Here is a 21390-nt window from a genome sequence, read left to right as displayed (position 1 = left end):
GCTTAAGCAATTACCCAACTTTCTTCTGGCATCACCAATGTTGTTGCTCGGGGCTTGTTCAGTTATTGCATATGTGGTGAAAAATGCTCAACCTCTTCTCTCTTTAGGATTTAAAGCTTCTCACGTAGGGAGGGAAACAGCGTCCATATTCTATTTTGTACAAAGGGAATTTTGTACAAACTTCATAGGAATTTATTATTCAGAAAGCACCAGTTATGTGTGGATATCAACATCAAGGAGACCCATGGGAATTAGAATGTATTTGGTGTTGAAACTCATGATTGAGTTGGGCATTGTTGAATAGGATTAACGAGAGTGGCAGAAGTATGAAATATAACTGATTCACTCTCATTTTCTTCTGACTGGTGGTTTGAAAGCCAAGTCCAAAAGCAAGAATGCCAAGGCCACAATATTCAGTAGTCTTGCTGGTATGCGTGGGAGTATAGTACAATGACATACATTTCCAACAGTAAGGAAATTGCATGCCTACTATCATTGGAATTACCTAGTTCCTGACATTCAAGCTGGAGGCACCAAATGACCTTATTACCACACAGAAGTCCGCTCACAGAACTAGAAAAAATAATTAAACATTGAGATCCCTTATTAATACTCAGTTGATGGAACACTCTTATTTATATGTGCAAATCAATATTTGATTTCTAAAAGGAAGGGGGTGAATTAATGAATTCAAATTGGACAGAATTATTTCTAGTATTTAATTAACACACATGGTTGGAATTAATGATAATCAACATTTATTCCTAAATATTATTCAACAAAGTGACATTGGAAAGGTTTGATGCTAGAAGATTTGATATTGTAGCCAAAAGAGGTCAGCTTTGAGGAGCACTGATAGAAATCTCTATGCATCAGTTTTTCTACATCTTGGAAGAGTATCCATTTTGGTAATTTGGGAAATTATAGGGCTTGGATAGAATCAGGAAAGATACTATGAAGATACAAGTACAGATAGCCCAATATTCTAAATCTGATATGAGAGCAGAAATAGTTGACATGTATAGAGGGTATAAAGAACTTCCTATCCAAATTCAGAATGATTTATCATTCAGCGACTACGTGGTTTTTTATCTAAGGCAGCAAAATATGATGGATATGGCAAAAAGAAAGTATCTAGAGTTGGTCCAGGATCTCTTTGCAAACGAACAGCACACAAGGGTGTACAAAGAATTTCTGATAGACCAAAATTTTCATTTGAATAGTCTTGAAATAGAAGAGCAGACAACTACTAGAGATTTGTAGCCTTCTCACGATCATCTAGAAGATGTTACACGAGGTACAGGTTTCTTCGTTGGTGACTTGTAGGTGAGCTTGGTCAAGCAAAATAATGAAGTAGATTGCACACAAGGTAACAACAGTTTGGGACCTTGGTATCATAAACCATATCTTCATGATACTCAGAACATGAATTTAGAGGAACAACCTAAAATGACACTGCAAGACAATGAACAGTTTTAGCAAGGAGATATTGAAATACATGCCTTACAGAATCAACTGAAGGTTAGTAAAGACATGGTTGTGGCATCCTTGGTGTTGTATGACAGTACCCACGAGTTGGTTGAGGAGCTCTACAGGAAGGTCCCAAGGAAAGGGGAAGGTGACTGGCATGTGGCCGATTTACAGAAGGTCAAAACAGCCCTCGAGACTATGAAATCAAATTTCTTATATCTGTTGTCCGAAAGGGATTATATTGTTAAGGTTGTTGAGATTTATGCAGCACAGTCAAACAGGAAAAAGGATGAGATTGAGGATCTCAACAGGACGCTTAAGTATGCTCAAGGGACATTGAGTGAAACTCAATTTTCTCTTCAGGGAGCTGAAAATCAAATCAAGCGCATGGAACACTCTCGGGAACATGAGAATAGAATGAGGCAAGAGTTCTTCCAAGAAGTGCTTGACGAACTTAAGAGCATTCAGCAGATGTATGACTTGGATCGCTGCCCCAAACGGTTAAGTAGCAAAACTTCAAAACACTTTCAGCTTGTTGACAACCCTTTGTTTAAGGTTGTTGTTGATTGGATGTCTGACAATCCTCTTTTTGTGTTTAATGAGGGATCATCTCTTGTTTGCCATGAAGAAGAAGAGTTTGATTTCAGACTTTGGGATCTTGGCTCAGATCCTAGCAATGACTCTAGATCTCAGCATGGGAACGATGAATCAACATCTATTACTTATCATTTGATCAACCCCAACATATTTTTTGATTTCACCCCATTCAGGAGTTGGGTGAATTTTCTTCATCAGCCTCTGAATAGTTCTCGGTGGAGTAGTTATGTGAGGCTTGTGGTTAGATTCTCAGCATCTTTCATATTCATAGCACCTATGCACTTGCGAATTCTCCAAGTTTATGCCGACAGTATGATTTTTGATATCCATGGGATGGTGTTTTCAGCTTTTGAGCAACTCATTTCTTACATCATCCATTTAGGTCCGGTCTTCACATTCTACTAGATTATACATGGACCCTGGATATATTTCTATCTCATCATAGCAACAAGGCAGTGTAACAAAGCTTGGGATCTAGGTGTTGGCAGATTGTATCTATGGTTGGACGAGGATTTTATTGTGGTCCTAGTGATGATCGGTGTTGATCAATTTACAGGTGCTAAGTTTTTTCTGAGAGTTATATAGGATCCAGGGATCCGGTTGAGAGATAGATTGCAGAGAGACATCTGGCTTTGCAGTGTGGCTGGAATTGTTTTCAGTTTGGATTACAAGGCTACCTGTAGACTCGTATGGGATCCTGGTACTAATTGCTTGAGGACAAGCAATTTTAAAGAGGGAAGAATTGTAATGTCCCCTTTTGGGACATTAGAAATATTGAAGTCTTATTTTATATAATATTAAAATTGACTCTATGACATAGACACATAATATTAAAAGGTCAATTTAATGTTATAAAAAGGACAAAAGGTCAAGGAGGAATAAGACGAATTATCAGAGAGAAGTTGAAGAGTCACAAGGGAATAAGACGAATTATCAAAGAGAAGTTGAAGAGTCACAAGGGAATAGGATGAAGACCAGAGAGGAGTCGATGAGTCTCAATTTATGTATTAAAAGGGGAAAGAGGCTCATTGTTGGGTATGCTTAATTTTATGACTCGGTTCTATTTTCTTTCTTGTGAGAGTTTTTCAAAAAGCTTCAGCTTTCAGCTAGTTTGAGGACGTAGCCCCTCGTGCTAGTAGACAGTGGACGCAAACCCATCGTCCTAGGAAAAATCAATTTAGGTGTTTCATTCGTGCTTACAAGTTCTTATTCTAGCATACCAATCTGATTTGTTAATCTATATTAAAGATCGGGTTTTTTTGTACTGGTTATCGTATTGCTATTGTAAAATGCAATAACGTATTTTAAGGAGTTACAAGAGTTTGTTGGTTTTATCTTACTGGTTTGTAACACATGGTTATATGTTCAACATCTTAGATATTATTCTAAAATAATGGGTTATACTTTTGTGGAGAATTCCTCGGGTTTTATTATAGCATCGTATTCCATTTTTACCTAAATCTGAGTTTGAATGTTATATCTGAGAAAGGTTGAATAAATCCCTATTGGAATTTCTACTAGTTTTCGAATGTACTAGAAACTATCTACAATGTTTTATTTCTAATTATATGGTTAAAAGAGAAATTAGTAAATATCTGGTTCAAAATATTTCAGTGGTATCAGAGCTGGTTTTCCTACTAGCCTAAAGAATTGCATTGAAATAATGATATTATTTTTTCTGAATTCTAGAAGAAGAGTAGTGCTATGAGATTATCTGTAATGACCCCTACCAATAGGCCACTAAAAACCTCTAATGCTGAACTGAGAAATTTTGCCAAACACTCCACATACAAGGGTCATATGACTAATATAGCATTTCAGTTTGCTTTAAAGACTCTTTTCTTCAATTAGCATCAATGAGAATTTTTGCAAGAAGACTCAAAATTGACTAAACAATGACCTAACGTGAATGTGCAACTTATTTTGACAATATTCAATGCATATATGTGACTAAAACTACTTGCAATATGCAGCTACAGCAAATAGTAATTATGACAAACACTTTGAATGCAACCTACGATGGGGTTAATGCACTTACAGCCAAGTGGCATTAATACAAACTCTTGGTATGCAAAATTATAACATTATTTATGTCAAAAAGAGAACCTACAGCCAATTGACATTTTGTCAAACAATCGGCATGCACACTAATAAGCTGATCATGAATGATAAATAGATATTCAATTACAACTATATCAGACCAGCAACTTATGTCTCCTTTATTGCACATATAATGTCAACTACAATGCTAGTATGAAATGGCCAAGACTCTTCGCTTACATCCGCAAGAATAATGCTTAAATCTGATACAAACTTTCACCTAAAGCCATACCTTCTGATATGCATCTAAATGATAAGAAAAATGCATGAAATATCTACAGGAACCTGATTGTAGATGACTGCAATAATTTTTACCACTGCTGAAGATGCCAACACCCAAGCCAAAGTCACCCCAAATCTAAAAATGTACTTCCTTGCAAATTTTCGAAAATGTCTAGGAGTTTTGAAAAAAATCCTTAAAAATAAATCATAGCATTTTGGGACTCCAAAATCCACCTATCTTTATCTCCTCGACGATAGAAATCCGATGCAAAAATACCCAAAATGATATGATGAGTAATGAGGAAGATATGAGCAAAAATGTGGTTCCAAAGCCCTATCCTGAAATTCTGAAAATTGGATCAGACTTGTAGCAAAAACTAACCAGCAGCTATAAATCTTTCCTCCACCACAAATTAAGACTTCTAAAGATGCCCTGCAATCAATCCGTAACTGAAAATGAAGTCCTCATAAAATGCTCTCCTCTTATAATTTCGGGTCTGCTGAAAGAAGCCTCCTAAAATTTCGGCCCTGCTAAAAATGCCTCCTAAAATGCTGAAATGCTGAAAACGGCCTTAGGCTCAATGATGCCATAGCTGAAGTGATTAAAGTATCACCTCCAAATGTGCAACCCTTCAAAGGATATTTCACCTCCTCATTTATGCAAAATCCTTAGGAGTCTTCGTTCCCAAAGATCAACTCACTATCTGAAGACCAGCTTGGCTCTACTATGTGATTGAATCACAATCTGATGTCAAGATAAGAGATAAACAATTGGATGATCAAATGCAAGACCCATAGGGTCTATTTATTCACTTTTCAGTAGCTTCCTCTGAAAGCCACTCAAACATTCTAGAAGCATCCAAATATTCTTATGAAATAAAGTGCACTTTTATAAAATATTACTTTATAATAAAAAGTGCATCTCAACATCAAATTATAAAACTGGGCCCGAATAAAGTAACTTTACTTTATAACAAATGTAGGCCCAAATCACTAATCAACTGTAAGGACAAAATACTGCCAAATAGTCGCTGGTCGACTCTCTCCACATCACCACCAATCTACGAGAGCCTGTGATAGACTGATCTGGCACGTTAAACGATGTCAGCCAAAATGGGGACATGACATTATCATTACCTGCATAATGAAATGAGTAAATATCTGGTTTGGGATAATTCATGTAATGAACACAACTCTTAAGTGAAATGAGTGTGGAACGAGACTCTTGGCATTGGAGTATGGAAGAAGCCTTTGGCCATTAAAAGTTATAAAATGCACTCTTCATAAAGGATCAAACATCTCATTATATGCATTTTGTTTATGAAATTGGTGATTTTTTTCCAAGGGTTTGATATTGTTGTTGAAATTAATGATTTTTGCAACTCTTCTTTAGACTTTGAATTGGCTATCTATACAAATTGATTGTGCCTATTGATCAGATTACTGGTATGCAATCGAACAGGATTTTTGTCGACACATTTTAAGTCAAAGAAATCGAAGTTCTGCAACGAAGGACAGCATTTACATCCTCTGGAGCACAACTTAGGAGGCTGTGATCAGAATCTCAGAGGCAGTGTGGAAACGCCAATAGCTGCGTCCAATATTACAAATTGGCATCACATTATGCTGGGCTGCAATCACAATTAAAAGTGGTGTTTTGAATTGTGGAAGGCAGTGTTTGGTTTGGAGGCAAGTAGCAAAGCAGCATTCACATATCTGGGTGTGAAATTATTCCATTCTCATCAGCCACAAGTTCCCCGCGTTAGGCAGCTATATTGACAGGTTCTTTAATTATGACAAATTCATGCACTTAGTTGAATTGTAAATACTTGCTCAATGAATGATAGCAAATAAAGTTGGTATTTTGAATCTGGATATTGCTTTGAATTTCAAGTTTGTCATCTCTCTATATTTGAAAAACCAACCAAACAAAAAACATATATCCACAAAACACAAAAAAATATATAACTTCAAAACAAATTAGTGACTTCTACAGTAGAGATTCAGAATGAGCCAGCAGGGCTCATTACAGAGAAAATGGAGTAATGCGAACAGCTAGAACAATACCATCTTTGAAAATGGTAGCATCATCATCATCATCATCCATTGGTGGCAGAACATCCTCTGAAGAAGAACTTGGAAGAAGAGTGGGAGAGGCCTGTGATGGAGAATCCTTCAGAGTAAAGGACTCATCCAATTGAACATCATGATGAAAATGTACTTATAGAGCAGTAGGATCGAACAATGCATAACCATTCACATCCTCACAAGCGCTGACTTTTTTTCTCCATTGCTTTGCACCTGTCCACTAGAGCATTCTGTTCAAAAATGCCCTGCAAACCTAGCTGGAATAACCTATGGTCTAAAACATTCTATCATCAAGGATACTCTCACCGATGTGCTCACATCATGGATCTCACATTGCAATAACTTGAGCCAATGTCTTAACAACTTTTCATGTAAGAATCAACAGATTTCCACAATCCATGAGATTATTGCAAGTTGCTTTTGGGTTCAACTGTTTAAGTAATTTTGCATCAACGATTCAGACCAAACTCCATGAACAATTATCAAGAGGAATAATAAAGAACAATTATCAGGAGGAATGATAGAGAGCCAAAGGTTACTTGCATTCATTCTAATGATGGATCACAGAGTATGAACCAAAATGTTGATGCAAATACTTACAAAATTGAACCTAGAAGCAGCTTCCAATAATTTGTCGTGTTCTCGCTACAATGCTGAAAATGAGTTAGGACACTCACATTTCACTCAAAAGATTTCTGTTCATGTCTGATGACAGCAGCTCATGATTTGAAATTAGAAAGACAAACAATATGACAATCATATAGCATTCGCAATACTGAGACTTACTTGCAAAACTAAAGACCATGCGAGCAACGTAGATAATGTAGAGGCTGAAAGCATCCCTATAAAGACTGAAAATTCTTTGTTAACAATCACAAAATAAAAAAACCTCATTTCCATAATTGAAAACACTTAAATATACCTTGCATGAGTGTAACTGAGAGTGTATAGTAGTTGATAGTGGTGATAATAGCAGCAGAATTATGACAGTTTGGGGCATAGATGTTCTAGGCATTTTCCCTCCTTCCTTTTAGTAGGAGATCATTAACAATCGGTCTTCTCCTTCCTTGGGAGTGAAGCACAACCTTCCAGGTTTGATGCTAAGTCACAATACTTTTACTGCACCATTCTGATTTTTATATGAACTTCTCCTCAAGGTCTCCATTTGATGTTCATGAATACCTCGATAAACTAATTCTAATTATGAACTTACAAATTAAATGTAGCAAAGGCATGTCAGCAACTATACTTGCCTCTTTCATTTTGCTGTTTAATGATCACCTTGGACTCCACACATCCTTTCCCTATTGCCCTAAGCTTTGCTTAGCATTGCTTTCTATTACTCAAAATCAGAATTATAGTGACTGGAAACCATCATAAATCATCTGTAAACATCTCACCTGTGACACTAGGTGAAAATTGCATCCTCTTCGTGTCTTATTTATGGCTGACAATAAAATGTGTGGAAGCTGGCAATCACCTTCTCATCCATTTTGAATTTCACTTTTATAATGTACTTTCCAAAGAAGTGTGACCACTGCAAACCAACAATTGTGCTCACCTCTTATATACTAGCATTGTAATGTTCCCCTTGGACTCCAAAGGTACTAGCTATGGTGTTTCAAGCTTTCTCACTTAAGAAATATTTTGGATCAGACAATGTGCAAGCCGGAAGATCATTATAACAGTCATACACCACCCCAAATTTCTCCAACAATGGCACTAGAAAAATTTGGGATGTGATACCTTCTACACATAACAATAAACCAAGAGGTATTCTTCACACCTTGGCTGTAACTGTGCATTCTCTTGCTCAAAATCAGAAATTTAATGGCTGAAAATCACCTTGCACAAGCTGCAAACACCTCAACAATGAGTGGGCTGGAAACTCCCCCAACATGTGACTGAAAACTCTTCTTTGGCTGCAAAGAAAGTGTAGGAGATGCTGGAAATATTGACGAAAGCGGATCTGAAATTTGGAATAATAATCAATATGGTCCTTGCCTCAAATTTAACCCAGCCAATACTCATCTCAGCTATGTCAAATTGGTGTTCATCAGAAAGAAAGTTCCATTTAATAATTATTCTCTCTGGTGGTCACCTTAGAAGTGTAACACTGAGCATAACCAAAATACACTCAAGTACCATTAAGATCAAGCACCTTACCTTTGGAAAACATTGTGATTGCAATCAACTGATCTTTCATCCATGGCACCATGGCAACTCTAGGAACTCCTTTGATGCCTTAAGGTTTTATCTCCTCTTTCTTGGATTCCTAGTCCATAGTGAGCACCCCAAATAGACCAAGTAACATTATGATCAAGCACCTTACATTTGGAAGACACTGTCATTGTAATCAACTGATATTTCATCCATGGCACCATGCAACTCTAGGAACTCCTTTGATGCCTTGAAGTTCTATCTCCGCTTTCTTGGATTCCTAGATCATAGTGAGCTCTTAAATACAAGCTCCCTGTTTTGCTGATCCCTCCAAGATCTGTGATAGATAAATCTTTGCATATCCTTTGTTCACCCAAAAGCAAGATTAATTTCCTTGTCTTCATGATGCTAGGAATTTGGGGTGTCTCATTCTCTTTAACACACAACCCATCCATAAGGGACAACTTTGCATGTATCTTTAACTCCAATAATACCATATCATGCTTAGTCAATAAAATTTTGAACATTCAATCGACATTTGTTTTGCTTACAATCTTCCAACCAAGCATCTTGTGGCGACTGTCCCCATTTGGTCATCAGACACAATCTTTTCTTCAAGTGTGGCGTGTAGCTGATAGCTCCCAAGAGTGATCGAAAAACCGTAAGCCTTGATCCTTCATAATGTGACTGGGATTCACAAGAAGGCTTAAATGATCCCTCATAAACCTCCTGTCTACCCAAATGCAAGAGATGGAGAACTTCCTTTCTATTCACTCTGTCCCTCAAAAGATCATGCAAATCCCATATGCAAAAACAATCATGTACTTGAATCAGAGAGTCCACATGCCCTATACTACAAGTTGCATACCATGATGATAAAAATTTTGAAGTAAATTTTTTCTTGGGCTGTTCTTTGCCTTTAATTCATAGAACTCGTCAAAAGATGGATCATTATGATATATTCTTCATGATACTTTGCCATTTCGTCTTCACGGTGAAGTGGCAATTGCTGTTCCTCAAATGGATATTCATCCCTTCCCAAAAATTTGGCTTGGAATGTATTTGTAGGAAGGGTTGTTTGAGGCCCTGTCATCAGGTGCATTACTCCTTTCTGCATAAAGCTGTCTGGATATAGCACACTTCCATTGTTGAATCCCCCTTACAATATGAGCTATATCTGCCATAAAGCTCTTACAGAGGATTGAAATTCTTTGTTTCCCTGATAACTTCCTTAATTTTTCTTCATTCCACTGATTCCATAAATCTGCATTACAGCATTTCCCACAAGTTGGCAAAAACAACGGACCTAATACCACAGTGATAGCCCTAGGATTTTTATTTTTATTATATTTTTTGCAATCTTCTAAATCATTGTGTTAGGGTTAGGATTCTCACAATAACTCAATATAAATCAGAAAAGTAAATTCCAATCAACAAATAATGTGTAGAATGAGATTTAAACAGTAAATCACATCTAATAACAGGACCAATAAATAGCAGCAATTCTGATGGTAAATTACAGGTATAAAGTTTAGGTTTCAACATCAGAATGACTGTTCAGCAAAGAGAATACACTGAGAACTGTCTAATTCACATTGTGCTGAAGTAAATTCCAACACACAGACCTCAATACAGGCTGCTCTAACAGTCCTGGTCTACAAGACTAGTCACTGACAACTCAATCACCAAGGAATCACAGGGTCAGTTAAAGGTTGTATATACCCCTGGAATGGTACTCCAACTGTCCATGCACAACCCTGGACTTTCAAGTAGCAGATTTCCATATAAAAAGTTACAATCATTGTCTTTGAAGGTTGAGAGACTGGGTGTTCTAGGTCAGCTTATAAAAGGGGAAGATGCCACCTCTTTACCCCACTAACAATAGTAAACCCTAGCAAATATCACTCCAAACTCTAGGTGCAGCTCAATAAGGACATCCACACTCTTACAAACACATCCAAAGGCAGCACTCAGGGCGGGATAGTGCAGCTTCTTCTAAATGGCATCCAAAGTCCAAATTCGAACTTGCAGATTAAAGTGTACAGTTCAAGCCTCACAATACAAAATGTTCGGAGTTGTTTATGAATTGACAGCAAGCAAAAGATCAGGTATGACCCCAAACTAGGGTTTTTGTCCTGATCTAAGATGGCAGGTATGACCCCAATATAAAATCAGATAGCACATTAGATCATGTAATAAGCTATAATATCTGTAATAAGAAAGGTCACAAACAATCACCACATAATGTGAATTATAACTCCTTGAAAAAATGAACTATAGATCTCAACAGCGTTTATCATGGAGATTTGCAATGATTATTTAGCAAAACTACTTATTTACCAACATAAAATCATATAGCACAAAAGATCATGTAAGAACCTATGATATCTGAAAAAATGAAATAATCAATCGACACAAAATATAAATTATGAAGCATTCAAAACATTTGCATAAGATTATAGGCAAACTCATCTCATTAGAAGAATTGCATGGTACAGAAAAATAACTTCCCCACAGAGGCAAAAAAAGGTTTCAAACCTGAAGTTGGAAGAAGGTTGTGTCATAGCCAGCTCCAAGGGAAATCACTTGTTTTTTCAATGGGGTATCATCGACAGTTTCCATTCCAGCATCAAGAAACTGAAAAAGTAACTTCCGTATTGCAGCCCATCGGGCATAATAACCTCAAAATTTTCCAATTTGTACACAAAAGGTTAATATTCTTGTCAGCTTTCATGGTCACGTGGATATAGTGATAAATCAAAATACTACAAAAATGCATACCGCGATTGATAATTGGAGATCTCTTCATTGGTTTTCTGACAAATAGATGAACATAGTTATCCTTTATGTAACCCTTTTTCACACAGGAACTACACAAGAATTAGGAAATCAATATGTGTTAGTTCAAGCACCAAAAGAAAATGTAAGAGCTTTATAAGTACTTAAAACAAGAGAAAAGCATAATAAAATTCCAGCAATTTCATTAGCATTATAAAACTTTTATGGAAAACAAGTAAATCTAGTTTACAACTTAAGGTTTTAACTTTAAAGAAAATGACAAAACATAAGTGAGAATCAGCTATTTTGAAAGTATTCAATCTTATAGAAACTACAAAACAAGTGCTATAGCCACCTAAGAAGTTCTTCTGCAGGACAATTTCAAAAACATGTCATTGATCTTATGCTTTACAAAAATAAATAGAAGAGCTCTCCATTTCATGGTAATGTGAAGAAGGGTTTAATCAAGACTTGGACTCAATATGTTCTTGCCAAGGCTAAACCGACTTGGGACTCGGCAAAAAGTTGGCAAGACTCAGCAGGACTCAGCAACACCAAGTTTCTGGTAAGTCTTGGCTAGGGCGAGTTTCTGGTGAGTAGAGGACCCATAGGACTTGGCCAAGGTCACCAGGCTCAGAACTTATAGAGTCTTGACGGGTCCAAGAACTCTGGTTTAATCACTTAGTTACATACAACATGCTAATGAAACCGAAATGTAGCTTACATACTACTCTCCTGGGCAGTAAATAAATCATAGGAGCTTGATTTGTATGAATCAACTAGCCAGAAAAGTGTGCCTTCCTTGTCTTCATCGCTGGGATTTTTTTTCCTTTCCCCGAATTCTGCTAGTGAATTAGCATCCTTCACTATGTACTTAACATCATTAACATATATCCACTCTAATGAAAAACTTCTTGCATGCCTCATATGCATACTATTGAAATCAAATATCATTTGTGTAACTTTTCTGCTTGAGTGTATGCATTTTGAATAAGACATGGGATAACAAGTTTGACAGCATTGTTGCATGAATCATGAGCATCCTTCTTCTAATTGATGATAGAGAGGCCTTTGGATAAGTGCTCAATTTGGAGGAACCAACTACCCAGAAGCTTACCTCTGCCTTCTCTACATCTCTGGGTTCTCTCTCCTTTCTTCTTATTCTTGAATTTAATCAGCAACCTTCCTTACATCCTTGCTAACATTTATATCACAAACATCCTTGTCCACTGTAATAATAAATTCTTGCATGAATTTTGAGATCAAATTTTACCCATATAAATTTTGACAATTCAGTATATGTGTTTGCCAAAATGAGAGCTTCCTTACTGAAATAAACTGAGTAAATTCCTACAGCAGTAATTAGGTGATTACTGTATTAATGTGTTTTCAGAATTTGCCAAATGTTTGCGGTGGCTGTTATAGTTGTGAGGAATAATTTGTGAAACAATTCACTGTCTTCACTAGGTCTGTAAGAGATTTAATATTCAAACAAGACCAACTGATATCCCAATCCAACCACCTTTACTGTAACTTGAGACTGAAATCAGTCACAGAAACTGTTACCTAATGCTGCTTGCTACAAGGGGAATTACATCAAACAATTCACTGTTACCCTAGTTCTGGATTTGAATTCACAGTGGTCGGTACTTATTCAAGAGACATTCACAAATGAAGCAACACTACTTCCAGGGTTAGTCGCTCTTTCAAATGCTAAGAAGAAAAAAACATATAATAAAACTGTAGATGAAATACAGTAGAACCAATCCCTCACGCTTCCAGAATCATTTGAAACTAACAGTAGACTTTTCATTCAGGGAATTATTACAAATAATTAACATACCAATGTATTATTTGAAGAATACCCTTCAGCAGAAAAACGACGCATATGCCTGGGTTGTATCAGCTGACTGCAAATTCGAACCTAATCCCAGCAGTTCGTCCTCATACCTAGTGTTGGCGTCGGATGTTTTAGAGTAGTTTTACTTGTGTAATCTAAATCTCAAACTTCCTATAAACAGTTCCTCACACCCGTCACCCAGAATACATATAACTGGACGCTGATGGCTCTTCCCGCACGGTGAACTGTTTCTCGCCAAACCCCAAAATTCATTTGAAACTGGTAGCGTCTGGTCGGGTTCGAACCACGCCGTGTGCACAGGTGATAGATGCCGCTCAACCCCAATCTTCCTCAGAATAATGGACGCCTGAAAGTTGTTCGCTGTCGGCTAGTCTATGGTGTAACTTTCTAACACATGCTGCTCACCCAAACGAAATCTGCTCTGAGATATGTTAACCACTGGGAATATCAATATTTTCTACGTGAGCCACAGAAAACGAAAGAAGTTCTGTCACTGAATCTGGAGGTGACCAATTTTGACGGGTTCTCTTGGAAATACTACCTTACGTGGTGACACTCCTATGGAACTGGCATCAAACTCGGACATCGTTACCATAGTCTGAACTTCGACCCAGCAAAACAAACTCTGAATGATATTTAACTGACTTTGATATTACCTCAACAATCTTGGATTCCACCTGCCTTCTCACTGTTGCTTGCCAATATTCTGCCCAACCAGAATATTCTGCCCAACCAGACTAACTTTCATTCAGCCTGAGCTACCTTACTGCGCTAACTTCCAATTTACCAAAATGGCATGAACTGGGGCTACGTCCAGTATGCCAAGAATCTTAAGGGTCTTCGTCCTTAAGATGTTACCAGTCACTTTCAAGCAACCAGAGATTCAAATCTGAGCATTCAATATTCATAATCTTTCTCTGTGTAAATCCCAATGCAAACACGTGCTTAAATAGCCTCGAAAAGAGGGAGAGTACAAAGTACAAGGAATGTGGGATTAATTGACATTTTCGTCCTGTAGTCACTTAAAGCTATTAAAAGGTAAATAACTTTTAAAACATTAAAGTGACTTAGCTCTGCTCATTAAATAAAAGTTTGGAATAAATTAATTTAAATTTCCCATTGTGACTGGAGAGCATCCTATGAAAAATGATATTAATCTATCCGGATGTGGAGATAGATTAATTTTGCCGCCTGGAACTAAAATCGAGAAGGGGACATGACAGTATTATGGACAAGATCCAATAGGGTAAAAAACAGTTGATTGATATACGGAAGCTGTGAGCTACACCACTCAACATGGCCAAAGGTATAAAAAGTTTTTAGTGGGGGGCCATCATTGAGAAGGCGAGGAAATCTGCTGGCTCACATTTCTGCTAGATACCCCACTTGATCATGGATGAATAATTTGGGTGGGCATAGGGGAAATCTAAAACAGTTGACAGCTGGGTTGTTTTGTTTCATCCATATACAATACAGACAGAAATCTCTTTGGAAAAAGCCAAACAGACACATGAAATGGTAAAACATGGAGCTGAAGACTAACATTGGCACAATGGATAAGGCTCGAATGTCTCCCTAGGAAACAACCACTAATGAGAGACAAGGTTCTGTTGGCCTATTCATAGAACCTAACTTGGACACTCACTGTTGATGTTTAGTGTCAGGAGAAGTAAATCTGAATCTTCCATGATGTTATTACTTGTAATTATATTTCAGAGATATAAGCAACTTTTGTTCTAACTTTAATATGTCTTATATTGTAGAGAAGTATCTATGCATCACTGTCTAATATACATGACAGAGACCTATATATATGTACATGTATTCATATTGATGTATGCATACATGTACGTATACATACATCCCTGTATATATATATATATATATATATATATATTGTGACAGTATTTATATGCATTATCGACCAACTTAAGTGGTCAAGATTCACATTACTCTTGACAAACCTTGCTGTCGAAACTTTGTATTATGAATCACGACAGATATCACTGTCAAACTTTGTATTATTTATGATTGATGATTATCGTTGGGCTTATTGTTATCTTTGGCGGATGTTCAGTCGGGATGCTATAACCCGCGTAATATGTATTGCATCTTGTGTTGGGTTTACAACCCGCGACTTGGCACTCATAATGATATGGAGATTACGCCTTGTGTTATCGGGCAAGAAAATAATAATAATCAAAGAACAGTTATAACATGGCTTCGAAGAGCCATGTCCCTACGTGGCACTTGGGCCATGTAGAGGCATGACTCTTTGGAGTCATGGCTATTCAGGTGCCAATATATTTGTGTTCCTTCAACTGCAATGAACATATTACAAAAGGCAATACAAGTACCTGCAGTATTATATTCACATCAGTATATCAATTGCTATTATTATTTCAGCACATTTGTTTTACAGAGATACAGTGAAAGCAATCAACAGCTGAAGAAGGAAGAGTTCCAATACGTGCTACAAATATGTTAAGATAAGTAAAGTTATTCTGCTCATTGATTCTTAATTATAGAAATATATTTGTAATTGTTTATCTATCAGAGATCCTTTACTTTTAACATGGTATCAGAGCTGCACTGATAAGAAAACCATTGCAAATATTAATTTCTAAGTCTAATTTAAAGGAAAAATAAAATTTTTAAAAGGCATTAAAGATAGTGAACCATGTAAGAATCGAAGATAGATTAGATGGAGCTTCAAATTTTTTATCTTGGAAAACCAGGCTTTTAATAATTCTAAGAGAGATGGAAATAGAAAATTATATTGAATCTAATTTACCTATGCCTGAAAACGAATCTAAGAAAGTAACATGGAAAAGGCACAATAATAAGGCAATGAAAAAAATCATAAATTCAGTTAAAGATCATATACTTCCTTCCATTGCAAATCTCAAAACTGCATTTGATATGTTCACTACAATTCAAAGTACATTTGAAATTAATAATACAAGTAGATTGCTCACTTTGAAACAAGATCTACTTTACATCAAAATGAAAAATGGAGAATCAATCACATCTTACTTCCTTAGAATTACTGAATTAAAGGATCAATTGGCTACTATGCAAAATGAAATAGATGATAAGGAATTGAGTATGATTGCACTTAGAGGACTTCCACTTTCATGGGAAACCTTCATTAAAGGTTTAAGTTCTTGTCTCAAACTTCCAAAGTTTGATCAGTTGAAAAATGAATGCACTCAAGAGGAGTCCAGATTAGCATCTAGAGGTTTAATTTCAAATCAAGATGATGACATCCAAGCTTTGTATTCCAAATCAAATAAGAAAAGAAAGTTCAAACATAACAAGAAGGAAAATAATAAAAGTCAAAAATCCCACAAACATAGAGATTGGTCCAAAGTAAGATGCTTGAAATGTGATAAGCTTGGTCATTCCTACTATGTGTGTGTAATGACCCTCTCTATAAAGGCCACAAAAACCCTCAAACTGAACTTAGGAATTTTGTCAAACACTTGGCGTGTAACAGTAACAATATTCAGAATATGGTAATTTCAGATTTGATACTTTCAGAATATAATCACAGAATTACAATATATATAAAGCCATTGAACTATATTTCAATTACAATGCCATAAATTCTGAAATTATTTTATTACCAATTCTGGTCTGATTATTACAATGACTGTATGACAGCAAATTTACCCAAAAATTGACATATATTTCAGAATGCAAGAACCTGGTTTGAAGAACTATGGAAGAACACCATGTTTTGCTGCAGATCATTGATGAAGACCTCCAACCGCACCCCCAAACTATCCTCAATTTGCTGCTGCTGCCCAAACTAGCAGGGCCGTACCAGGCCGTACCTGTACGGCTGCTGAAATAAAATAATATTAGGGTTTTGGGACCCCCAAATGCAAGGAAAATGGGCGCCTAGGGTTAGGTAGTAACCCTGTAAAACCATAAAAAATAACTCCAAGGGGTTGAGGAGATATGAGCAATTATGTGGTTCTGAACCCTGCTTTGCCAATTCTGAAAATGCACATATTCTGTCTTCAAACTCTTGTCAAATGCTTCTCCAATGATAGGGCAAATCTGAAATCCTTATTCCAACCAAAAACAAACCCTAACAACGAATTCTCAATAAGCTCCAATGAGATGGCTGAATACCAACTCCAATTATGCAACAATTCAGGTGATATTTCACACCCTCAAAGTCGCCAATCCAAGGGAGTGATTCGTTCCCAAAGATCGAATAATTTGCAGATCCAAAGTCCACAAATGTCTTCACAATGAAGAAGTAGAAGAGTTCTCCAATCCAAGCATGTCCAAATGAGAGGCCCAGCCCTCTATTTATTCACTTTTCTAAGAAGTTGCTAGAACTTCTAGAAACATCCTTTATAATTTCTCATTATAATGCACTTTTTATAATAAAGTAATTTTATAAAATAAAAAGTGCAACTCAAATTAAAATTATAACATGTGGGCCCCAATATCACATAATGATAAAATATAACCTCTTAACACTTCTTTCAAGAACAAGATATGACTATCTGATCCGCAGAATTGACTCTCTTTCCACACCATTTGCCTACGAGAGTCTGGAATAGGCAAATCCATGATCAATGCCATGTCGAACTAAAGAGGGGACATTACAGTCCGCCCCTCCTGAAATTGCTTGGCCTCAAGCAATCTCAACGCCGGGTGCTGCAAAATAGCCTCCCCCTCCCAAGTAGCATCCTCAACAGGTAAATCTTTCCACTTAACCAAGTATTCTCTGATCACCCTTCTACGAAGCTGCTTTTCTCTGCTCTCCAGGATGGATTCTGGTACTAAAATCAATTTTCCCTCATCGTCTAAAGGAGGTAATACTGCAGAAGGCACCACATTCTGACCCAACGCCTTCTTGAGGCGTGACACATGAAACACACTGTGCACTCTGCTATCTGCGGGAAGCTCCAACTCATAAGCCACTTCACCAACTCGCCTAATAATCCTGAATGGTCCATAATAGCGTGGCTTAAGTTTCTCTGCCCCACTCTTCTTAAGAGTAGATTGCCTGTATGGCTGCAACATGAGGTAAACCATATCATCTACCTCAAAACTACGCTCAGTTCTCTTCTGGTCTGCATACTGCTTTTGCTGGTTCTGAGCTCTTGCAATATTATCTTTGAGGGTAGCAACTATATCCTTACTCTCCTGTAATAATTCACCTGCACTGGCTACCCGGCTGTCGCTCAACAACAAATCCAAGAAACTAGGTGCTTCATAACCGTAAAGTGCCATGAAGGGTGTCATCTGTATAGTCATATGATATGTAGTATTGTAACAATACTTGCAGAGATATATCCATCTGACCCAAGCTCGCTGCTGAGCTGCCACATAATTCCTTAAATACCCTTCCACCCATTTGTTCACAATTTGTGTCTGACCATCGGTTTGTGGGTGATAGCTAGTGCTGGGTGTAAGCTCCATGCCACATAACCGGAATACCTCCTTCCAAAAGTGACTCATGAAACGGCTATCCCTATCACTCACAATGTTCTGAGGCAAGCCGTGCAATCTGAAAACCTCTGCCACCTAAGCTGCTGAATGTGCAGTGGTGATAGGAAAGAAATGAGCATATTTCGTTAATCTATCTACCACCACATAAATACAATCTCATCCTTGTACCTTGGGCAAACCTGTGATAAAGTCCATGGAGATGCATTCCCACTTCCTGTCGGGAATCGGAAGTGGCTGTAGGAGCCCTGCCGGATAGCTGTGTTCTTGTTTGTTTTGTTGGCAAACAAGACACTCTCGAACATACTGCAAAACGTCAGCTTTCAGCCCTTTCCAAGTGAACCGCTCTCGAACTGACTTGTAAGTCTTGAAGTACCCGGGATGGCCTGCTGTCGGTGAGTCGTGAAGTGCTCTCATAATCAGTTGCTTAACCTTTGATCCTGGGACTAGGTAAATCCTGTTCTTGTAAATGATCAAATCATCCACAAGTGTGTATCTGGTATCAATCACTGTTCCCTCTACTATATCGGAGGCCCATGTATCCCTGGCATACTCTGCTATAATCAAGTGTCGCCAATCCTCTGATATCTGAACCATAAGAGTGAGGTGTGGCCTTCGAGATAGAGCATCTGCAACAACATTCTGAGTTCCCTTGACATATGAGATGTCAAAATCATATGCCTGCAACTTACCCACTTTTGTTGGCGATCATTCAGGTCCTGCTGTCCCAAGAAATGCCTCAGACTGTTATGATCAGTTTTAATACAAAACTTGCTACCCACAAGATATTGTCTGAATTTGGCCAAAGCATGCATGATGGCCAACATCTCCTTATCATATATACTGAATGAACGCTCAGGGCCTCTGAGCTTCCTACTCTCATAAGCTATGGGGTGCTTATTCTGCATAAGTACAGCACCTACTCCCTCTCCAGATGCATCACATTGAAGCTCAAATGGTTTCGTGAAATCAAGTAATGCTAGAACTGGGCATGTAGTCATTATCTCCTTAAATCTCATAAAACAGTCCTGTGCTTTCTGAGTCCACACAAATTCCCCTTTTTTCAGTAAATCTGTCATGGGAGCTGCATGTCGTGAGTAGCCACTGACAAACCTGCGATAAAAACCACATAAACCAAGGAACCCCCTTAACTGTGTAAGGTTCTCTGGTGGAGGCCAATCAACAATAGCGCGAATCTTTTCAGGATCCATCCGCACTCCCTCTGCACTAATGATGTGTCCTAAATATAACAGCTCGGTCATCCCTAAGTCACATTTGGACTCCTTTGCATACAAGGACTCCTTCTGTAGAATGCTCAAAACCGTCTCCAAATGCTCTAGATGCTCCTGCCATGATCGGCTATAGATCAAAATGTCATCAAAAAACACCAGCACGAATTTCCTCAACTGATGGTGGAAAACTTTGTTCATAGTGGACTGAGAAGTGGCAGGTGCATTGGTCAGGCCGAAAGGCATGACTACAAACTCAAAGTGCCCACAATGACATCTGAAAGCAGTTTTCTCAATATCCTGTTCACGGACTCTGATCTGGTGATATCCTGATCTCAAATCAATTTTCGTGAAATAACAAGCCCCATGCAATTCATCTATCAACTCATCAATGCGAGGAATAGGATACCTGTTCTTAATGGTTCTCTTATTTAATGCCCTGTAATCAATACACATCCGAAGCGTTCCATCCTTCTTTTTTACCAAAACAACAGAAGATGCAAAAGGTGACTTACTAGGTCAGATGTGCCCCATAGCTAGCAACTCCTCAATGGTCCTTTCGATCTCATCCTTGAGTCGCTTTGGATGTCGATATGGTGTGATCATGATAGGTTTAGCACCTTCCTCCAGTTCAATAATATGCTCAATACCTCTGTCCGGTGGCCTGCCTGGTGGAATCTCACTGAATACCTTTTCGTACTTAATCCTCAACTTCTGAATATCAGGATGATATTCCACCTTATGTTGCTCCTCCTGTGTAGGTATCAAAGTACAAACTGCTGCCCACTCTATATCATTATGCCTAGTTAATCTCTCCAACCGCCTAAATGAGATAGTCCTGATGTCTCCATTACGGATAGCCTTTAGCACATGAATCCTACCATTTATTTCGAATTGTATCTCCATATCCTCTAATCTCAGGGTAACCACCTTCAATGAATGTAGCCACTGCATCCCAAGTACTATGTCCATGTCACCCATGTTGACCACATGATAATCCGCCTTAAACTCATAGTTGTTCAAGCGCAAAGGTAAGTCTCGTACCATCCTGTCACAACGAAGAGTGTATCCATCAGCTACCTTGACTCTTAGTCCTTCGAACTCCTCAGTAATGAGTCCACGCTTCTCTACAAATCGTGCATCAATGAAATTATGCGTGGCACCTGTGTCCAACAATGTAATAACCTTCTGTCCAGCCAAGACTCCCCGAAGTCTGAAAGATCCCTCTCTCTGGATACTAGACAGTCGTGCTTCCTGTAAATGTAGCTCTGTTTCCTGCCTTTGCCCTGCACTGTCTATCTCCTGCTCTCCCTCTGCTTCATCAGGATCCTCATCATGATGTTCTGAACCATCTGAATCTGAGCCTTCGTAATAAGCCCACATTGCCCGGTTGGCCTTCCCTTTTGGCCT

The 21390-nt window shown here is 37.9% G+C and overlaps 1 protein-coding gene across 4 annotated transcripts in view; it reads right to left on the bottom strand.

Moving 5' to 3' along the window:
• Window positions 1–21390, bottom strand: part of SBI1 (Leucine carboxyl methyltransferase) — a 118795-nt gene that overhangs the window by 84577 nt on the left and 12828 nt on the right. For all 4 annotated transcript variants that reach the window (XM_089786487.1, XM_089786485.1, XM_089786484.1 and 1 more), the window contains exons 2-3: window positions 11419–11507; window positions 11176–11318 (exon numbers count right to left, since the gene is read on the bottom strand). In XM_089786487.1, coding sequence (XP_089642613.1) covers window positions 11176–11318; window positions 11419–11507 — 232 coding nt within the window. The remainder of the gene's footprint in view (window positions 1–11175; window positions 11319–11418; window positions 11508–21390) is intronic.

This window comes from Cupressus sempervirens, chromosome 6 (assembly GCF_028749045.1).
Source record: "Cupressus sempervirens isolate cs-2001-9-10 chromosome 6, ASM2874904v1, whole genome shotgun sequence".
Classification (NCBI taxonomy): domain Eukaryota; kingdom Viridiplantae; phylum Streptophyta; class Pinopsida; order Cupressales; family Cupressaceae; genus Cupressus; species Cupressus sempervirens.
Note: the sequence above shows the minus strand (reverse complement) of the source record. Positions and strands in the feature narration are given on the sequence as shown.